Consider the following 22,304-nt stretch of genomic DNA (forward strand, 5'->3'; position numbering starts at 1 on the left):
AAAAGTTAGTGGTCACAGATGGTGGCATGGTTAAATCTTTCTACAGACTCAGAAGAAGTCTACTGAATATAGCAGGAGAAACAGGCGGTCGAGTGTACAGAGACTTCCTCTAAACTGGAGGTTTTTCAAACCCGCTACCAGGGAACCCTGGAGTCCCCTCCACTCTGCAGGGCCTCCAGGGAAGACAAGAAATGATAAGCAGGTGAGGTTCTAGGCCATCAGCACTGCATCAACTAGAGTATCTCTCTTCTTATGAATTATATGAATGGGGTTCACATGAGATTTTTGTTCCAAAAAAAGTTTTCCTTTAAAAAAAAGTTTAAAATCCTTTGTTTTAAAATCAAGGAAAGCACTCCCTCATGAGCTAACCAGACAAGAACTTTGGGGATGTGAACCTCTCAAAATATTTATGACGTGAGTTAATATTGTCATCTGACACTTATGACAGTAATAAGGATCCACTCCCTAACCATATCAAGAATATATCTACCTTGTCCACAAGATATAAAATGGGAGGAAACAGAGTTACTTGACCATTTCCCTACTTTCTTTCCTTCCTTAGATTTGGATCTTCAGGTCTATACTCTGAATCCCCAAAGAGCATGGGTTTGGTCTTTCCCAGCTCTCCATTACGTCTTGAACACAGCTGTCCACTGAGAATAATTACCTGAACGGCCCCAGGGTGCAGGTGTGTGCTGCAGACATGGAGCCCCCGCCATTACGGAGCAGCTGCGTAAACAAGTGATTACGATTACGGGTCATCCGTCAGCTATGACAGAAGCATGGCCGTGACATCCTAGGAACACGGGAAGGAAGTAACCTGCTGAAGGGTCATCTCCCAACCAACCAAAAGTCAAATACATGTCACTTTAATTAGAATAAAGAGAGAAGTTTAAAAATTACACTTACTCATTTTACACATATTTGTCTGTTCATATTATGCCTAAAGCAGTAAGCAAAGGGAAATCCAGAGGCACATTAGAAATCACCCCAGCTCTCAAGAAGCTTCAAGTCTGCTATGAAGATATCGAAGACGCTTACAAAATACTATGCTTTATGTGGTGTTATTATTTAAATACCTCCCCATCCTGACTTTTCCATGTTTCTTCCTGGTATCACAGCATGAAAGATAAATCGCCTTTCCACAAAGCTCCAATGCGATGGCCCACCCAAATTACATCTATTCTCTTTCTCCCCCTCCTCTCTCTGCCACTACAGACTCAGTCATTACCTGCCTTCATTTACTTATTAAGTCAGGCTGCACTGAGCGCCACTCATGTATAAAACACGGGGTCAGAAGCCACCGTGAGCACAACAATGAAATAAACAAAAGGTAATCATGCTTTAATAATAATAACCATGATAATAAGCACTTCCACATACTTCAGTTCATTTACTCCTCACCCAGCCTTTGGAGAAAGACAGGTTATTTTACTTTATGGATGCAGAAACTGACATCGAAAGAAGTTATGTGATCTGTCCAGACGGTCAGACACATATCATGAGACAGAGAAAACGGAAGCCACTGCTCCACACTCCATTCTTCAATGAATTCAGCAAGAACGGAAGAACACAGGTGGCCTCATACAGCCCACTACCTATTTAACAGTCCCTCTGAATGGTTAATAGGCACTTCAAGTTCAAGCTGGCCAAACTTGAACTTTTGATTTCTCTCAAAAAAGTCCATTCTTCTTCCAGCCTCCATTGAATGGTAGCACTAAACATTCAATTGCTCAACTTGAAAATCCAAGAGGCATCCTTGATGCATCCCTCATCACCCACTAGGAAGGAAGAAGACAGATAATACCAAGTGTTGGTGAGGATGCTGCAAACTGAAACCCTCTAAATCGCTGATGGGAATGTAAAATGGTAAAAAGGTTGGTAGTTCTTTAGAAGTTCAATTTATACTTACCATAGGAACCAGAAATTCCACCCCTAAGTCCACCTGTAAGAAAACATATCCACACACAAAATGTTCGTACATGAACATTTATCATAGAATTATCCTTAATAGCCACAAACTGGAAAGAACCCCAAAGCCCACCACGAGGTCAATGAATAAACAATATGTGATCCATCTATCACTACTATGCAATAAAAAAGGCACAAATTACTAAAACAGAGGTGATAAGTATAACAATAACTAATATTTATTTAGTACTTACCATGTGCCAGACCTTGTTCGAAACACTTCTCATTTTATTTCATTTAATCCTGATAATTATAATACGTTCCTCATAAGGGTATTATCAACCCATTTTTCAGGCTAGGAAGCCAAGGTATATACAGTCTAACTAACTTGCCCAAGGTCATACTGTTAGTAAATGACGGAGCTGGAATTGAACCCAGGCAGTCTGCCTCCATCCAGTCTGTGTGCCTAACCACTACAATGGAGCCGATTCTCGTGTGAAATGGTATTTCAGGAAGATTTATCTGGCTTTAATTTGTTTGCTGAACTAAAGGCACCAGTGGCCACAAGACTACCGGAATGACCCAAGCATCAGATCCCATGGGCCAGCTGGGCCTGGAGAGTTAATTGCCATTTGCTGCAGGCAGCAGAGGGCAGCAAAAGGCTGTGGAGCAAGAGTTGGGCTCCTGCCCAGGCTTCTGGCCAGCTGGGCTTCCAGTAGTGAAGGAGCTAGGTTCAAGTCAGAGGTGGGATACCCACCCCTGGGAAGAGAGGGGCTGGGAACAACACTCCCTTAAAGGGCCAGATGCCAGATCCTAGGAGTCGGGAGGAGACTGGAGAGAAGTCAGAGGCACTGAAGGAGGCAAAACACAGGGCCCTGACCCTCCACTCTTGTTATGGCCACCCCAGAGCCTCTTAGAATCTGGTACTGAGCAACTTCTGTCACATTTCACTTCTGAAACATAATACTGATTTCATGGTCTCTTCTTTTATTTGTAAATGGATTTCGGGTCTTCTAAGAGGCAAAATTTGGCTTTACTTTTTTACCTAAACCTCCTCTTTTAAATTCAAAATAGTCACTTAGGAATGGTATCGACTTCTCATAAAGTGCTTTAAAATTAAAATTATGAAATATATTCAATGCCATTTCAAAGCTTCTGACAGGTCTGAAATGTCTTGAATACAGACACCATTAATCCACAGAAATAAAAACTGTTTTATTACCTGAAATCTTCCAAAAATCATTGTTTGGGCAAAAAAAAAAAAAAACAGTATAAAAAATAAAACTGTCAGAATAAGAAAAAAAGAAAACCTCAACAAAAATTTCCTATGCATGCTTTTGAAAGAAAGACTCAAAAATTAAAAACAAAAATAACTGATCTGGACTGCCCAATTTGATGCTTAACTCAGGCCTCCTTAAATCAGCAGAAAAATTAGGTTTGTGATTTACTCTTAGAAAAAGTAATTTCTTATTTCCCAGGAGAAAAGCTTTGAAAGCATCAATAAATTTCTCTGGTATCAAATATTTCTCCATTATTGTGAGTAAATTATATTTAGATCAAAATCATATGAAATAAATTTCCCTTAAAATACCCAAGAGATTATAAAAATACAAGTGTGTCACATACCCAAAAATATGTCTCTCCATTAAAATAATGAGCCAGAAAATAAAACTAACCTGAGTTTCAGATGTATTAAGTTCAAAATAACTTATTAAAATTAGATTGTCATTTGCTAATGCTAAAATGAAATTTATAATCTTTAGTGTCCTTTTAAAATCCCTGGAAATATGCCTTCACATTTTTTTTAAACTAGAAAAAAAAATGTATCTGAGTTGGTGATAAGTCGGATAGGAGCCCAAATTTTATTTAAATGCTACACGCAGGACAAAGAATATACATACGGGTAAGCGTTTCCAAATTCTTGGGAAATTCACCCTCTTGTTCTTGCTCACAAGGTTCATGGCTTAATTACTCTCATCTGTTATTTTTGTTTTCCTAACTGTACTATAAACTCCTTAAAGAAGATCATTAACTTTTTAAACCATCCATTAAAGTCACACTGAGTACACCTATTTGTTCAGTAAATACTTACTGAATACCTATTATGTGCAAAGGTAGGTGCTCCAGGAATAAGATAAGAAGCTGCAACAGTCCTTGCCCTCAAAGGCGTTACTGTCTAGTGGGAGGTGGGCGGAGTAAAATGGATCATGTGACAAGACTAAGGCAGTCACAAATAACCCGCAATGGAAAGAAGGGCCCTGCAAATGCAGTAACTCATTACCATCCCCTCCCCCCATTCTCTCTCCTGCTTAATTTGGCATCCAGCTCAAGCTCCAGTATTACAAAATTCATTCCTAGGTCAACGTAGGAAAAATCCACCATCTCTGAGAAAATCACTTGAAATGGTTTTTGAAATAGAAAGCAGGGCCCTTACAGCATGGATATTAGCCAGAACCCATGTCAAGAAGTGCTAGATCTGTTTTGTGTAAAAGAAGATTTTATTTTCTTAGAAAGGAGGGGGAGAAGGGAGGGAGGTAAGTGTGACCTGAGAGGTACACGGCTATGTTTGCCCTGCATGTTGGGAAGCGCTGCGGAGAACCCATGAATGAACGCTGGCCAAAGGCACTTGGGATCAGGAGCATCTGATGGAGGATTTTCACCTCTTTCTGTGCAGTCAACCCATCCTCCGCCACTCCTGCCCCAAACTTCAGTCAAGTCTAGGGCATTCTCACCTGTGTTACGGGTAATATAATGGTTAAATTCAGTGTGAAAAAGAGATAGTATCTGGGGATACAGAAACCTAGAGGCAAAGGCAACCAAGAAAACAGAAACATCCCCCACACACGCATGCTTAATTTAGAGAAATCTTAAGGATAGCTTTGGACTTCCACAGTTTGGAACTGAGGTGTCAGCCAAGAGCAGGAGGCCCCGAATAGCAAGTGGATTATATGGTTGGCTCTGCCGGGTTCAGACCACCAGAGGGGTGCCAAATGAGTCCACATGGCCTCGAGCACACTGGCCATGTTTTTCGCATGTGACGCTGCCTGATCAACCCCTTCCTGACGGTGATCTGGGATTGCCTTCAGACTGGATCTTTGTGCAGCCCTGACAGGGTCTGCCCCAGCCCGCCGTGCTGAACTGGTGTCTGCTCCTATTCCGCCCCAGCACCACTTCTGCTGCAATCTGTGTTGTAACATCTTGCCCAAGCATTGCCCCAGCATGCTTCCTCGACCTGCCTCCATACTGCACTGCATTCCATTTGCTATTTCTCTCTCTAGGCTGACAGTTTAGACGACTATGGTTTGCTACATGGCCACTGTGGAAGACCTGGCACACAGTAATTAAGGGAGACTAATCCTTGAAGGGAAAGCTGTTGACAAATTTTACCTTAAGATAACAGAGTTGCAGGCTGTCACATGACCAAGAGTCTCCAAAGAACAAGAAGGTTCCCGTGTAGCCCACATGGGAAGAACTTTGCGCGTGAGGCCATTACAGCCTGGTTCCACTTCCAAACTGCCTGTGGGTTTGCTTCAACTGTGCTTTCAAATATTCAGATATGGCGGGGTGGGTCTCAAAGGAACTTCAAGAGGAAAATAAGTTTTGTTTTAAAAATCTGTAAGAAGTCATCCCACAGAAATGAAATAATAAGTAGGAGAGATAAGGTTAGTGCAGTAGCAGAGAGATGGATTCGTGGTTGCCAAAGTGACTTCCTCCAGATGGAGAAAGAGACTATCAGGAAAAGTGGTAACTGTGTTTGCAACCATGTCACATGCCTCCATTTTCTTTCTCTTTCTCTGCCTTTTCAAGCTGGGGGGGGGGGGGGTGAGGAGTGGGGGAGCAAGTGCAAACGTGCAAGAGAGATGCAGGGCTTAGACCTAGAGTTAATACGCTTCTGAGGAAAGGAGATTAATTCTGAAGGGAACAGAGGAAGTGTTAAGCACAATACAAAGGAAGACTTAAAATCATGCATGAATAGAAAAAGAACCTCCAGGAATTTGCTTTCGAGCACTTTTTATATAAGCGAGCGGGCAGCCAGAGAAGGTAAGTGAGTGGCACAACGCTGCACAGCGAGTCAGTAGCACGGCCAAAGCCCGAAACTTGCAAAGCCACCCTCAGTGGTCGTCCCACAAGAACACAGCGGCTTTTCCCCTTGGTTTTTCTGAGCACAGCAAGACTGGACATGGGGGAGAGCGTTGAGTGGGTTACGGGAGCTGCTGCATAGGCCACGAACCCTGTGATTATTAACTTCTGAAATGCCAAATAGAAAAGTCTAGTAAAAGTTTACCTTGAAGTAGGAAAAAAAAGGGCAAAGCTTTCACGACGCAATACTTGGTAACAGTTGGGTTTAATAACAAGGCTTGCTTATCTGTAAACATTATCCTTTCTAGTGAGGAATGCTATAATTGGTGATGCTACTTTAATAGAGAGCTTTATTTTTCTGGGGGGGGGGGGGGAACACACATACTGGATCATATTGCTGAACCTGGTTCTTGCAACTTAAATGTGTAAGTATCATGCACTTGGAGGAAAATGCTCAAGGGCAAGGCTATGAAGAAGCAGACCTGCAGCCTCCAGGGCACTGTCATGGGGTGGGTCCCAGGGAGGCAAGCAGGCAGGAATCTCCACCAGCGGCAGCTGAAAACAGGAACAGTATAAATGTCTAGCAAGCATCCCTGTAGCCCTATCTATCACAGCCTTCTAAATGTGGTTCTCGTGAAAAACTAACTAGAGACCACTGGTTTGAAACTGGTGAATTTCATGTATTTCCTATAAAGCCAAATGCATATTTAAGGGTAAGGAAGGCAGGTACCTTTGGTTACAAGAGACAAAATCCAACTTGAACTGGCAGGGAGAGAGGGGAGGAGGGGAGGAGTGGGGGAGAGGAGAGAGAGAAATAGTGAGATGGAGCACCTGATTTTTGTGTTATGCATTCCAAGGAAACGCACAACGAAACTGAAACTGTAGGAAGGGCAAGAAGGTGCTTAGATCTCAAAAGCACACAGTGAGAAGCTGAATGCAGCTAGGACTATCCACCACCTCTGCCTCCTTAAGTGTGGAGCTTCCTCCTCTCCTAGTGAAAAAGGACTTTCTCCAGAGAAGGAGCAACTTCAGAGCAACTACGCATCCTGTCGGCTCCAGAACCACACATTTACACCCCGTCTCTGGAGTAGAGGCACCAAGCCCTGGGAGGGACACTTGACCCAGAAGAGTCAGATCCCGCCCCAGGTAATCCGCAGAGCCAGGGGCAGTCACAGTAGAAAGTCTGGCTCTTGCAGGAGCCAGGTGAAGGGGGCTGAAGCAGCTCCCAGACCAGGGTGCCAGGCAGAAAATCTGGGCGAGCGTACCGCACCCCCCATCTCTGCTACACAAGTACCAGGTTTGTATGTAAGCATGTGCCTGCACAAACTGCCCATACACATCAGCCCTCAAATGTCTGCTTCCACTCTTCTCTCCAACGTGGCTCACTACATTTGATATTAAGGTGGCTGAGAAGAGGAGGGACAGAAGGAAGCAGGAGGAAGAGGAGGAGGGGGAAGGGGATGAGGAAGAAGAGAGAAGGGGTAGGGGAGGAACAAAGAGGAAGTTTCAAAACTGTAGAAACATCTTCATTCCACTCCCCTCTCCTCCTCAAGGAAAAAAAAAAACCAACCAGCTATGATATTTTTATCGGGCAACAGCAACTCAATTTTCCATGTTGGCTATGTAAATCAGTTCTAAATTTTAAAAATACTATTTTGTACATTTAATTTCCTATGCTACAGTTCTTGATGAAACCTGGTTGGGCTTGCATTCCAAAACCTTTAAAAAAATTAAACATAAAAGTGGAAAAATTTAGGCAACACACAGCAGTAAGCTGTCCCCTAAATGTCCCCATTGGACACATCACACTGCAAAAGAAACATTCTGCACATCTGCCAGGAGCTGGGCATCATGCAAAGCTCTCTCTCCATTATCTCGGCTGCTCTCAGAAATGCCCATCTGAGGCAGGTGGCGTACTGCTTCCATTTTACAAATGGGAAAACTCAGGCAAATGTGTTCAAGGTCATGCAGCTGGTAAGCAGAGGAAGTGAAGTTCAGAATCACTGTCCAGACATGAAATGCCTGTGCTTTCCACCAAATCAACTCGTCCCTCACTAGAGAATACAATTCTGAATGCTGCTTATTTATACTGAGGTGGCAAACATCTACCTATGGTCATGAAGGGTCCTGTAGAGAGAGATAAAAAACAGGCATTCATTTCCCAGCATCGTACACCACAGCACCAATGAGTTCTCATATCTTGTTATTAAGTCAAGAGAGGACAGTGGTACCCTCGGGAGAAAAATATGAATGATACTAAAGAAATGCAGCAAGCTCAATAAATCCAGAAACCAAGATGCTATGTTACCTCTGTAACAGTTACGGTGGTACTGATAACCTTACAAAAGTTCTTGATGGAATTTGTTAAATCAAAAAATCATCTCTTGGTTTTGGAACATAAAACAATGTCTTTTTTATGTAAACACAACCTTGGTGCAACTACAGATAATGGCAGCTCTTTTTAGGTTATTTTCTTCTGTCATATTGGGAGCCATTTCCTTCACTCACCAATAATTCTACATATTTGTAGAAAGACTCCCATAAATATTAAACACAAACTGTAATATAGCAGCTAAGAGCTCAGATCTCCTCTAATAACTATTTGGAAAGTCAACCATTGGGTTCACACAAGCAATCGTAATCATATTTCTAAAAATGCATAGTTTGTGCTGGAAAGTAAGTTAAAAACACAGCAACCATTTATCGAGATTCATTAATATTAATACCTATTGACCTGCACCATACTAAAAGGATTTTACTGAGCAGACAACTTCCAAACATAATATTATACAGAGTATAAGCTCAATATTCTTTCATTCATTTAACTAATTATTGTAGAAAATAAACATATACAGGCATGGGAGATAAAATAAGTAAATAAACCCTTACTAAACTTAAAATGCAGTTATAGAGAAAATACATACACATATTAAAGTTAAATCACTATTACCGATTTAAACAATAATAAGACAACAATACAAATATCTTCAAACAAGATGCTTGCATGCCAAATGAGTAGTAAAGAAATGCTATAAATTTATAAGAGAGGAGGGTCAAAATGGGTTGAAGAATAAGAGAAGACATCACAGAGGCATAACTGAGTAAAAGGAAGCTTGGCGGAGAGAAGGAAAAGAGATTTTATCAGTAGAGGCAGGTTCTAAAGAGAGTAGATCAGACAAACTAGAACAAAATGTGTATATAGATGCAGGGCATATCTCTGCCTATTAATGACCAATAAGCACAAAACCACAGCGGTTCACCTTCCAGTGTTCAAAGGAGCATATTCACCTATTTCCTAACTAGGGACTCAGTCTATCATTTATCCAGCTCCTCATCTTCAGCCAAAGCAACAAACTTGTTGAAGCTAATGACTTTAAAACTCCCTTAGAAGAACAGCTAGGACAGGAAGAGAATCATAGAAATGGAGATCATATGGAGGGTTATCAGCAGGGAGGGGGAAGAGGGGAGAGGGGGAAAAGGTTCAGGGATTAAGATGCATAAATGGTAGGTACAAAATAGATAGGGGGATGTTAAGAATAGGATAAGAAATAGAGAAGCCAAAGAACCTATACGCATGACCCATGGCCATGAACTAATGGGGGGATTGCTGGAAGGAAATGGGGGGCGACTGGGCAGAAGGGGGAAAAGGAGAAAAAAATTGGGACAACTGTAATAGCATAATCAATAAAATATACTTTTAAAAGACTCCCTTAGAAAAACAAAATACAATAAGGAACTACAGTGTAAAGAGTCATGGAGTTTATATTGCAACACTCCCCTGGACCCTTGAGAAATCACTAAAGTGTATCGCACTGTATGTCAACACTCCAAAACAGCAATGCAGACTACAGTAAGAGTCAGGGAACCCAGGCAGGAAAGAAGTTCAGGCCATGAAGTAAATGCAATGTAAGTATAAGGAGTTAACAGTAGTTCTAGGGCTAACAATTACCTGACATACTACCGCTGATGGAAATACAGACAGGGCAGAGTAGGAATGGCCTCTGGAAGTCCGCCAGATCTGCACACATCCCTACTCTTTCTTTGACAGTGGGTACCAGCCAACAACTCAGGGTCTAGGTCTTGGTCAACTGAAGATGCAACTGTGGGGGGATTAAGAGTTTACAACCACCTTATGATATTAAGCCATAGGAGGAACTCTAACCTCCCCCCCAAAAAAAACCCTAAAAGAAAGACTTCAGGAAACCATGGCAGCTCTTCCAAAGCAAATGTGTACATAAAATGAAGCCTAGCCTTCAGCTCTTTAATGAATCCTCTTATTCCAAAAAAAAAAATAATTGTGGGTTTTTAATGAACCAAAATGAAATCCTGGGGTTCATCTCTCGACCCCCCTGAAGATTCATATTTAAATTTATGTACATTCCTCAGATCCGGTGTGTGTTTCCTAAAAACTACTGCAGCAAACATATTCATCCAACTCCTAATTTTTACCAGAAAAATAATATTCCCTTTTATCCTACTTATCAAAAGAAATCCACAGAGCTTCATAGTATAAGCATAATCCTGAAGAAGGAAAAAATTTAATTTCTTGAACTAGAAGTTATGTGCAAGTGGCTCCTCAGACCTCCTTTAAACTCAGAGGCAGTGGGGTGCAGCTCCTACTCTTGGAGATACACGGTTCCCCAGCAACGGGCCTCCTGTTGTCAGGGAGAGACTCTGCTCGAGCTGGGCTGCCTCGAGCCCGCTGCAGTCCTCAGTGCGGGGAGCAGCAGCTCTGTGCGGCGCTTCTTCATGCCTGCGCACACATCTCCGTGTGCGAGGAATGCTAAGTGGTTAGGTAGGAACTCCAGGGACCAGCCGCAGTTGCTGCGGAGGGCTTACTGCTAGATGACGTAGCTTTTTATGAATTGGTCCTTAAGAAGAGATAAGGAAATGGAGGTTTTCAGCAATGCAGTGTTTTCTCGGGGGCTCTGCTTGACAGCTGGCTACTCCGTTCTGCAAACTGTACCATGGTTTTCTTTTATCTGCTAACCACGGCACACTCGGGGCTTTTTCACTTGAGGTTCCATTTTCTCCAGCTGGAAAGCCATGAATTCCCTCGTAGCCTTTCATTTTCGTGGCTCTTGCCTTTTGGGTAAAATCTGCTAAAATATCCATTTTTTTCAGTTGTCCAAAGAATCATGTTTGGCTTCATGTGAACAATATCTTTTAGTTTTTCATACTGTATTTGACCCAAGCAAACTATAAATTACCTAACTATAAACTACAAATTTTTTAAAAATCAAAGGTAAAATATGAAAAAGTTACAGAGGAAAATTCAACACTGATGTTATTACCTTATCACAGGAACATCTTCAAAAGAATTTATTTTACATTCACGTTCGGGAAAGATATTCAGTGTATTTAAATTGTATTCTTTTTTTAAAAAAAAAGAAAAATGATAACATACCCATAAAAACATTGTAACTCTGCATTTCTTCCCGTTTTCACTGTTACCAATCTTAGCTGTATTATAATGTAAATTTCATATGCTCACTCAACAAGCGGGTGGATCAGAAATAGACGGTGCTGAGAAACGCTGCAGGTTTGCTCACAGGAACTGCTACAGAAGCCCTGCAGAAATACAAGGAACCGCGTCCTTCTGTAGGCCGGGCAACAGCCTTCTTCAACCTTTCATAAGAGATCCAGTTTACAGAAGAGGTCCCCGTTGACCCAGATGATATGACAATCTCTGGTCAAGATAAAACCAAGCATTTGGCATTGCTGAACACACACACACACACACACACACACACACACGACAACAGGCCTAAAATGAAGTTGCTTATGCCAATCCTCACATCACAAAAGCCGAGGCTTAATTTAGCTACAGTTTTCCCTCTGCCAGAAGGGAAATCTTAGACCAGTCGCTCAGGAATTACCTGGTCAGCAAGTCAGGTCACCTGCCCCACAGACCCCCGTTTTCCCCTGGAGGGAAGTAACCTTGGGATAACCACCCGCCTCTTCTCCTAGCATAGCTTCCTCATTCCCCTCTGCCTATTGGTCTTTCATTTTGTACAGTTTCTCAGAGCTCCCTTCTCTCTGCTAGACTGAATGCTGCCCAAGTCTAATAAAGTGTTGCTCTATTAAGATCCTACATTTTTAATATGCCTCAGTTTATCTTTTAACAACATCATGAGTCAGAGTAGTCGAGTATCTCAGCAAATGGGAAGAACATGATAGGACATCCAGGAAGAAATTACCGGAAGACCAGGCTGCTTAGCCATTATAACCCAAGAACTTCGGCCATGCCAGCTGAGCACCCTAAACTGGCTAGGAGTTCAGGAAACACGAAGGGGAACAACAGCAATCACTGAGCTCCAAATGCATGAAAACAATTCAACCTTTGCCTCCCTAAGGAGACACAGTGGAATGAAAGCACAAAACCCTACCCAAAACAGGGCCCCAAAACCCTAGCTCCACTTCCAGTTCCAAGAGCCATCTAAGCTGAAATAGTCCCTGAAGGCAGCACGGAAGGGGAAGAACTGAGTTTACACTTCAGAGGCCCTCGAAGATTGAAATGGGTGGTGAGGAAGACAGCAAACATCCTGGGAGGAAGCAGCCAAGAGCTGGAGTCAGCCTCAGGGGCGGGAGCAGACAAGGGAACATGGAGGAGGCAGCAAGTCACAGAAAGTCTGCAGCTCCAGGGCAAACAGGGTCATCACACAGACCGCAGAGCTCCCACTGTTGCCTAAGCAGTGACAGAATGAAACGGGAGGTTTCAACAGGCATCTGAGACTCGTTCTCACAAACAATTGGGGAAAATGAAGACAGAGACCAAGGAAAGTGTGATGGCTAACTTCCTGTATCACCTTGACTGGGCTGAGCAATGTCCAGATAATACATTATTTCTGGGTGTGTCGGTAAAGATGTTTCTGGAAGGGATTAGCATTTGAACTGGTACACTAAGTGAAGAAGATGGCCCCCACCAATGTTGGGGGACCTCATGCAATCTGATAAGATTAGAACAAAAAGGTGCACGAAGGGTGAATTTACTCTCTGGAGCTGCGACATCCATCTTTTCCTGCCCTCGGACACTCCTGCTTCCCAGGCCTTAGGACGCAGACGGGGACTTACATCATTGGCTACCCCAGCTCTCAGGACTTCAGGGTTGCACAGGAGTCACACCACCAGCTTTCCTGGGCCTCCAGCTTGCAGACAGCAGATAGATGGTGGACTTCTCGGCCTCCAATACCATTTGTGCCAATCCCTCATAATGAATCTCTTCCCATATACCTATATACATCCAGTTGGTGCTGTTCCTCTGGAGAATCCTGACTAATACAGAGAGCAAAAAATAATCAAGACTATTGGGGAAGGAACATATTAAAGATACAGGCAAGGATCACAGATGAATGCAGCTAAGGTTTGGGGGACTTGGGAGAATAGTAGTGCCACTAGCAGAAATGGGGAGATTAAAATATGTATCTAATGTTTTGAAGAGAAAACAGTAAGTTTGGTCTCAGAACTGAGTTTAGGGTACAACAGGACATATACATCCTGTACATATTTGGAAATAGAAAAGTGAAACTTTTGCAAGGTTAGATATAGATTTCAGGAGCCACCCACAGACAAAAGTGGTAGGGAAGAAGCTAGGCAGCCAAGAGAAGAAGGGTAGAGGAAGTAAAGCAATAAAATAAGGACAAAGAGGATAATACCATCACATGCCAAAATTCCACTTATCCTAAGGTAAGGCCACTGTCAGATGCTCCCAACCTCTTACCATCTCTTGGTTTAAAATGTGGTAGGGAGGTAGACACTAGTTAAAATGACTGAATAGCTATATGATGACAAATCCATGGCCCACTAGAAATCTGACATAGCCAAAGCTCTGGGCAGCATGGCAGAAGCTCAGTCCTCGTCAGCCAAGGCTGTGCTGATGCCTGAAACACAGGGAGGAGAGGAGGTGGCAGATAAAGAGATTGCCATCATACAACAGGGTAGACCAACACTCCATTCTTCAGATATGACCCACTCCTTATCACGTAGGTATCCATCTGACTGCAGGAACTCTTTTGCACTAATAAAATTTTCTGGTATGATAGGAAAACCGGTAACATGGAAACCAGCAGACAATGGCAATCCCAAGGCCCAACCCCTCCTCTTCTTATCCTCTTCAGTCCACTGTTCTACTACTCATTCAAACACTTACTGACTATCTACTGTGTGCCGTAACACACAGAATGGGTATGGTATTATGGATGGTTCTGTCCAGAGGGGACCACCTCTCAAAGAGCTCACAACAGAGGATGCTGGAGTTACTCAACAAATATTTATTGTCAGCCCACTGTGCTCCAGGCACAAAGAATAAAACATTAGAAATTGTAATTGAAATTTTTCTTTTTTATCCCAGTGATTTTTTTAAAAGTTTTTTATTGTTATTCTATTGCAGTTGTCCCATTTTTCCCCATTTGCCCTCCTCCGCCTAGTCCAACCCGTTTTCACAGTCAATCTCCACACTGTTGTCCACGTCCACAGGTCATCCCTACATGTTCTTTGACTATTCCCCTCCCCTTCTTTCCACCATTATCTCCCTCTCCCCTCCCCTCTGGTTGCTATCAGTCTGTTCCATGTTGCCATGTCTCTGGTTCTATTTTGCTCAGTAGTTTGTTTTTGTTCATTAGGTTCCTCTTACAGGTGAGATCATATGGTATTTGTCTTTCACTGACTGGCTTCTTTCATTTAGCATACTATTCTCCGGTTCCATCCATGCTGTTGTGAAAAGTAGGAGCTCCTTCTTTCTTTCTGCTGCATAGTATTCCATTGTGTAAATGTGCCACAGTTTTTTGATCCACTCATTTACTGATGGGCACTTAGGCTAAACTGGCACCTTATGATGGAAGAAAGATGAAAGAATAGGATCTAGAAGATCCACAATGTCCATTCATCACACATTGATACCTCAAAACTATCTTTTGCAGAATTCATTCTTTCATACATCACCAGAGTTCAATGATTTTGGCTGGCATGGGATGGCAGGACCAGGCAGCTCCTGTGCCATGGGAATAAGCCTGGCCATCTGCCAAGGCAGCATGGTGATGGCTGGCAGTCTGCTGGGGCCTATAAAGGGGCTGGACCAAGCTTGGCAAACGGGCCTCCACTCTGACCCTTGCTGAGGGCCTCAAGCGTGCTGGCTCTCTCGGGGCTTATGACACAGGCTGCTGTGTCCTCACCCAACCAACCTCCCATTCCTCACCTCAGCTGTCCTCACTCTCCTCCCTCCCCCACCCGAGGCAGGGGCGCACTGTGATCCTTGACCTGAAGGTAGCAGGCCAAGGCCCTACATGGATTGTGCTGACAGCGTAACACCTCTTTCCCCACCACTGTTGCAGACTCCTAACAAGTCCCTGCTCAGAGCTTTACAGATGAGCAGCTCCCTATCACTTATCCTGGCCAGTAGAAAAGTTGACCATTGGTCATAAGAGTGACTGAGAGGAACGTCTGATGTCAACAAAAATCCATCACCACCGGTAGAAAAACAATTAAGAGTACATACCCCATGGACCAAAGGTCACCCATATCAGCTTCTCTGTGTTGCATTGGCGGCACGATGGTCACACAAAAAGACCACCAGTTTTGGTCCTTGCTGTCAGGCATCAGCCATATGCTGCCTGACATCCACAAACCATATTGAGTGCCTGAGGCAGGCAGCACCCTTTGTGAAGTGCTATAGACCAGAGGATAAAGTAAGTATCAAACACAGCCCAGCCCCTTCCTTTACCTCCCCTGGAGAGCCATCTTTCTGGGGAGATAAAGCATAAATTTAATCAGTTGGGTAGCAACAAAACACCTAAGTAACAACAAGAGGCCCAACAGAAGTATTTGTAAAACAATACATAGTTATTTGTCCAGTGGAAAAGAAATGGATCTCTTGGGTCAGAGAGAAAAGGGGTGGGTTTATTGGAGAAATGGAATTCTAACAGGGTGAGTTTTAAGGAAGTGTATATGGAAAACACAATATTTTACCCAAGCAGGCATTTAATAGTCATTTATTGAATGAGTAAATGAAAAGATTGGAGTGTGAAATCTAAAGTAGAATCACATAAGCAATTCCAGAAGCAAAATACTGGAACGAATGTTAGCCTAAAGATGAGGTTCTGCAGGGACACAGTGGGAAGGCAGGCTGGGAAGTAAGGATTAGGTCGTGGAAGGTAAGGAATACCCTTACCCCAGGGACTTGGGGGAAACACTGAGGGTTCTGAAACACAGGGCAAAATAAAGAGCTTTAGACAGAATGCAGGAAGGAGAAATAACAGTTTTGTGTCCTACAACTTAAAAAGTAATTGCACACTAGGGAAAATTTTTCAGAAAGGAAAATTGTTTTCTATCATTTTCTTTTAAAAGCCTATGTACATCACTGAAAATAAAAGAAATACACATAATGCCTTCTACATAACAGTGGAAGGAATCTGTCCCCAAAGATCTTTTCTTTGTAAAAATGATGCCACCACAATTGCTGCCTCAATAAAAATGAATATTTATGAAATGTAAAATGACTTGGATTAACTTATTCCAATTTCACCCTCTAAATTTAGATTTTTAAATCATGCCAAAATGTAGATTTTGATTACAAAAGCAAATTGAGGAAGAAAAAAAAAACCCACTTGACAAGTAAAAGAGCAACATTTAAAAAAAAAAAAAAAGAACTTGAAGTTAGGCTGACAAAAGATGATCGAAGGTTGATCAATTTGACTTTAAAAACAAAGAGAGATCATCTTCAAAGCGGAGTTATTTAATTCAATAAAGCAGCCACATTACAAGAATCAAAAGTTATTTTTAAAAAGGAGAAAAAAGTCTTCCATCTACCCTCAGCTGGCTGTACAGCCCCCTCTCCAGCTATTAGTTTCTTAGCCATCCTTCCAAAGTTTCTTTGTGCATATATATTATTATTTCCTCTCTGTTCACACAAAAACTAGCATGCTATATAACACTTTTCTGACCTTGCTTTTTTCACTTAACACTGTATCTTGGCAATCTCTCCATACCCATTCATATAGATTTTCCATGTTCTTTCTTACAGCTGCACATTCCATTGTGAGGACAAAACATAATTTATTTAACTAGCCCCTACTGATGGGCATTTGGATTGTCTCCAGTCTTTGGCTATTGCAAACAACGCAGCAGTGAATAACCTGGTACAGTCATCACTTGGCACATGTGCAAGTGTATCTGTAGGATAAATTCCCAGAAATTGCATTCCTGGGTCAAAAGGTATATGCAATTAAATTTTTGATAGGTATTGCCAAATTGCCTTCCCTAGGAGTTGAACCAGTTTTACGATCTCGCCAGCATTGTATGAGAGTACCTTTTTCTTCTTAAGGCAACAGAGGGTACCATCAAAGTTCTGGATTTTTGCCAGCCTGAAAAATGAAAAATGGTATTTCCATTCTCCTCATAGTGAAGTCAAGTATCTTTTTATATGTTTAAGAGCCAGCTGCACTTCCCTTTCTGGAAACTGTCTGTTCATAACCTTTGCCTATTTTTCTAGTGGATGTTGGTTGTTTTCTTATTAACATCTAGGAGCTTCTTGTATGTTAGGGATCTAGTCTTCACCTACAATACAAGTTGTAAATATATACCCCAGTTTGTCTTTTGAATTTGCTTAGGGTGATTTTGCCTGTATAAAGTTCTTATTTTGATGTGATCTAATTTATCAATCTTTTAAGTCTTCTGATCTTCAAGTCACGGTTAGAAAGACTTTCCTCTCACCAAGAGTATAAAGGAACTTTCCCTTCCTCATATTTACATTGTTTCATTTTTTACATCTAACTAAATGGGGGAAATGGCATGGCAGTTCCCATCACAAACACTAGAGACAAACTGCTTACATTCACGTCCTAAGTCTATCACTTATTAGCTCTATGACCTTGGATAAGTCACCTAACCTCTGTGGTCCTCAGTTTCCACATTACAAATGAGGAATAATAATAATTACTACTTTGTCAGGTTATTACCAAGATTAACTGCATCAGTAACTCGTACAAAGTAATTACTACAGTGCCTGGTATAGTGAGCACTTAGGAAGCATGAACTATTATCATCATATATTTTTCTGAACTTATCCTATTTTAAGGTGGAAAGTAAAACTCCAACTTTTCCCCCCATATGGCTACCTAGTTGTCCCATAACCATTTAATGAATATTCCATCTTTTCTCCACTGATTCAAGACATCACCTTTATCATATGCTACATTCCATATGTATTTAAGAATTTCTGATCTTTCTATTCTGCTCCATTGACCCATCCATTCACGGACCAGTACCACACTGTTTGGTGGAGCGAGATAACCCTCTTTGCTCTTCTTTTAGAGTTACCATAACTATTCCTGTTTATTTTTCCATACAAATTTTAAATTAGTGTATCCAGTTTGAGAACAAAATTAAAATATCATTAGTATTTTCCTCTGGCTTGTGTGGCTCAGCGGATTGAGTGTCAGCCTGTGAACCAAACAGTCACTGGTTCGATTCCCAGTCAGGGCACATGCCTGGGTTGAGGGCCAGGTCCCCAGTAGGGGATACACAAGAGGCAACCACACATTGATGTTCTTCTCCCTCTCTTTCTCCCTCCCTTCCCTCTCTAAAATTAAATAAATAAAATCTTTTAAAAAATAAAAAATAAAATATCATTAGTATTTATTGAAACCACATTAACTTTATAAATAAATTTAGGGAGAACTGATATGTACGTTTCCTCTTCAGTCTTCTATCCAAGAGCCTGGGATATCCTGACATTTGTTCAAGTCTTTTTTGCATCTTTCAGTAGTGTTTTCTACTCCAGTAGGCCACAGTTTACAAAAGGGTGTAAGTTTTCGTAAGCACACCGAAAAAGATAGGATTCAAGCTTAGATGACAACCCTTTGCACCAAAAGTATTTGCTAATAGCGGACACCTCATAGTAGGCTGAGCCACAGACACAAAAGGCTTGAGTTTAGAAGACAGGCCTTGTCTTCTAAAACCAAAAGCTGATGCTTTTGTCACAGAACTCTTCGGGGAGAGTCAGGGTGCAAATAAATACCGACAGACACAGAGGAAATACAGAGAAGGGAATAGCTGTTAAACAGATTGGAGGCTGAATCGAGATTAAATTAACTTTCAAAACAATAATAAGTCCAGAAGCTCTGATCTTACAGCCACCAAAACCAGCCAAAGAGGTAACACTGCCCATTTCTGGGGCCAATTAGAACTTTCAGCAACTCATCAAGGAAAGAGTAGCCGCAGGAGTGGAGGCCAGATAGATCCCCACCTAAAATTTAAATATTGGTGGCGGGGCGGCAGTTACAACAGCTGAACGATGAGAACATATGCATTGTAGGTGTGGTCCTACACCAAAAAAAGCAGCTTATGAGTCCAGATACAGAGCAATGTACACGTGGCTATATGAAAAGAGAGAAGAACCTGGAATGGAACTAGGTCCTGAGATTTTGCAGTTATTAAGTAGATATGAAAAAGAAATTTTTGTTTGGTTTCTGTCATACTAGCCTATCTTTTACCAAAAGCGTCATCTATATAGGAAGACTTTGGTTAAAACAGAACTAAATTTTGGTCAGTCTTTATCTTGAACCAGTTTGAAAACCTGAAGAAGAGTTTTTGGGTCGTTTGTCTAAAGGGCATATCAAAGACTGTAGTGTGTAAAAAGGAAGTTCAGTACATGCTGGGAAAGTTCAGCATTGAGAAAGCACTGCCATTAAATATCCATTTATGAATCCTGCTTTGTAAAGAGAATTTATTTTTAAGATAAAGTTTAGATAATTAAGTTAAATATAGTGTAGACATAGTTGGAAGATAATCTGGATTCTTCTTTTCAAAACTCATTCTCTGTATCTGAGTTAAAAATATAATAAAGTTTTAGGGCTGGCAATGAGGTGAAGTGATTGCAGGCCCAGGAAACTGAACTGCTAATGCAGGTGAATAAAATACAGGTCACACAATCACTTTCCAAACTGCATCAAATCCAAAAACCTCTCCCTTTTACAGCCTCACACTGAGTAGTGTATACGACAGTGCGGACCCTCACTATGACCTCCTCCTATGAATACTCAACAATTCTTCAAGGAAAATAAAAACATAAGAATTCCTGGAAATTTTCAAATGCAGGATCTTGGCAACTGTTTGTAAAAAATTAATCATCCTCCAAGCTCTAAAACAGTGGTTTATAAACGATGAGTGTATTAAAATCGCCTGAAGGGCTTTTTAAAAAACAAACTGATGGACACATTTTGAAAAACATTGTGCCAAGGTAATCGGACTTAAAACTACAGTCCTGGGTTTGGTGGACCTGGGTTGTTTGCAAACTTCAAGAGGTCTACGACAGAAACGGGAAGTTAAGCCTTTGAAAAGTTTGGGTAGTTTAACATTACTTGGCACCCAAGCACGTGATCACTTTTCTAGCATTTCACTTTTAGTGTGTTTTCCAAAAGTATTAGTATGAGGCTGGAAAATTATTTTACAGTTTGGGAAGCCCAGCTCTAAAATAGACACCTCCGCAGGCCTGACACACAAGGGCAGACCCGGGAGCACAGGGCCAGTGGCGGCTACTAACAACTGAGGGAAACCAAGCAGTCCCGGAATATAATGGAAGCCTACGGATAATGCCTTAAACGAACACCAGACTGAGATACAATTTCAAAACTGCAGTTTTCATCACTCTGTATTTTTGCATTGTTTCCAGTGACCACACAACACCGCACCATCGTTGCAAGCGGCCAGGACCCCGGCAGCCGGAGCAAATGAGAAAGGAAAGGATGCAGCAAACCCCCAGACTGCAGGCGCGCCCGCCCGAAGGGCAGAAACCGGATCAGCGCCTTTCCTGCCCAAAGTTTGGAGCCGCTGGGAAATTTGCACTCTAGGTGTTATAAGAACATCCTAGATTCAGTCAAAGCGTTTTGTGGTTTTTAGGAAACAAGGAGACCTCTCGCCACCTCCCTCACTAGCGCCCCTCACAGCGCCTGCGCAGTCAGCAGCCTAACTCTCGAGGAAGCCAGTCCCCGGCTTTCTTCCGTTCGAGCGGACGACGGGCCGCCGTTCGGGCCTGGCACGCATGCGCAGCAGCGACTATCGCGCCCTCTGAACTTGCCCTTACCCGCCACGGGGATCGGCTCCTTCCGGCCCGGTAGGGCGTCTGCGGGGCTGACGGTCTTAGAAGCTGAGTCGCCCATTCTCGGGACAGGAGAAAGGATGTGGAAGAGCTGGCGAGCCCTCCTGGTGGCTGAGAGCATGGGCGGACTGCTGGCCAAGGGGTGTCCGGCGGGACGGCGCGGTCGAGAGCCGATCCGCAGCTGCGGGACCGGCGAGCACTGGACTGCTGGCACGCAGCGGGGACACCGTTGTACTGAGTCGCTGCCGCCCCGGAATCGAGGTTACCTAAGGCGCAAGCCACACGCGCAGTACCTGGGCGTGTCCTCTCCCTGCGGGTTGCCTGATCCTGGGAGACACCAGGGAGTTTTCTGGCCCGGCTACAGTGCTAAGTCCCCAAGCTGAGAACAAGTGTATTAATGGCGGTACAAACTACGTGAAGCGTCAGGGGCCAAAAAAAAATCCCTAGCCTTTGATTTTTTAAGTCCACTCTCATTTCACAACCTCCTTAGCAATTGTTTGGTATTCCCAGTAAGATACAAAACGACCTACCTTACAGACAGCTAGCTAGGATGTATGTCTATTTCCATTGCAGCCATTATGATTAATTACCGAAAAGATGTATCCAAAATGAAAACTAAGCCCAGTTTTCAAAAATAGGTAAGATCACTCAATATAATGTCATATATGTGTGTACATATATATGCACACACACAGACACGTGTATAAGTAATAATATACCGATAAACCCATTTTACAAGAGGCAAGTAGGGGAGCAAGGCACGAATGCCACCACTAACAGATCAGGTGCGTGTAATGGCGCTGTAGGAGCATTCCTGTTTCTCAAATCATGGAAGACAACATTTGTTCTGCGACAAAATTTCAACCCCAAAAATAAGGTGGATGAAGCCAGGTGGGTGACTTTGGTGTTCCATGTGTGAAATTTTGTTTTTACACAAATGTTCTGCCCAAATGGGCAGATAATCTTACATGAGGGAAGGAACTTCAGGTTAGCACCTACAGAAATGAGAAGGCTTTGACCCAACCCCTGCCCCACCCGATGGGTTTACTTACCTCCCGGTTTTAGTGTGGTCTGGACTGTAATATAAGGAGGACAGAAGGATTAGCGCTGCTGTAAGGGAGAATATAGCCAGACTTGTGGCATTAAACTTAAATGTGTTTATTTTGTCATTTACATTTCCCCTGGGCAGTGTGCCTCCGTTTTACATTTGATTTATTTGCTT

At 42.5% G+C, this 22,304-nt stretch overlaps 1 protein-coding gene across 1 annotated transcript in view; it reads right to left on the minus strand.

The window, feature by feature from the left end:
* The window catches only part of MSRA (methionine sulfoxide reductase A), a 337,518-nt gene extending 316,062 nt beyond the window's left edge, over positions 1–21,456 (minus strand). Inside the window, exon 1 of the mRNA XM_024569042.3 lies at positions 21,068–21,456. Within this exon, the coding sequence (XP_024424810.2) occupies positions 21,068–21,203 (136 nt within the window). The 5' untranslated portion in view covers positions 21,204–21,456. The remainder of the gene's footprint in view (positions 1–21,067) is intronic.
* Between the last annotated feature and the right edge of the window lie 848 nt (positions 21,457–22,304).

This window comes from Desmodus rotundus, chromosome 9 (genome assembly GCF_022682495.2).
Source record: "Desmodus rotundus isolate HL8 chromosome 9, HLdesRot8A.1, whole genome shotgun sequence".
Taxonomy (NCBI): domain Eukaryota; kingdom Metazoa; phylum Chordata; class Mammalia; order Chiroptera; family Phyllostomidae; genus Desmodus; species Desmodus rotundus.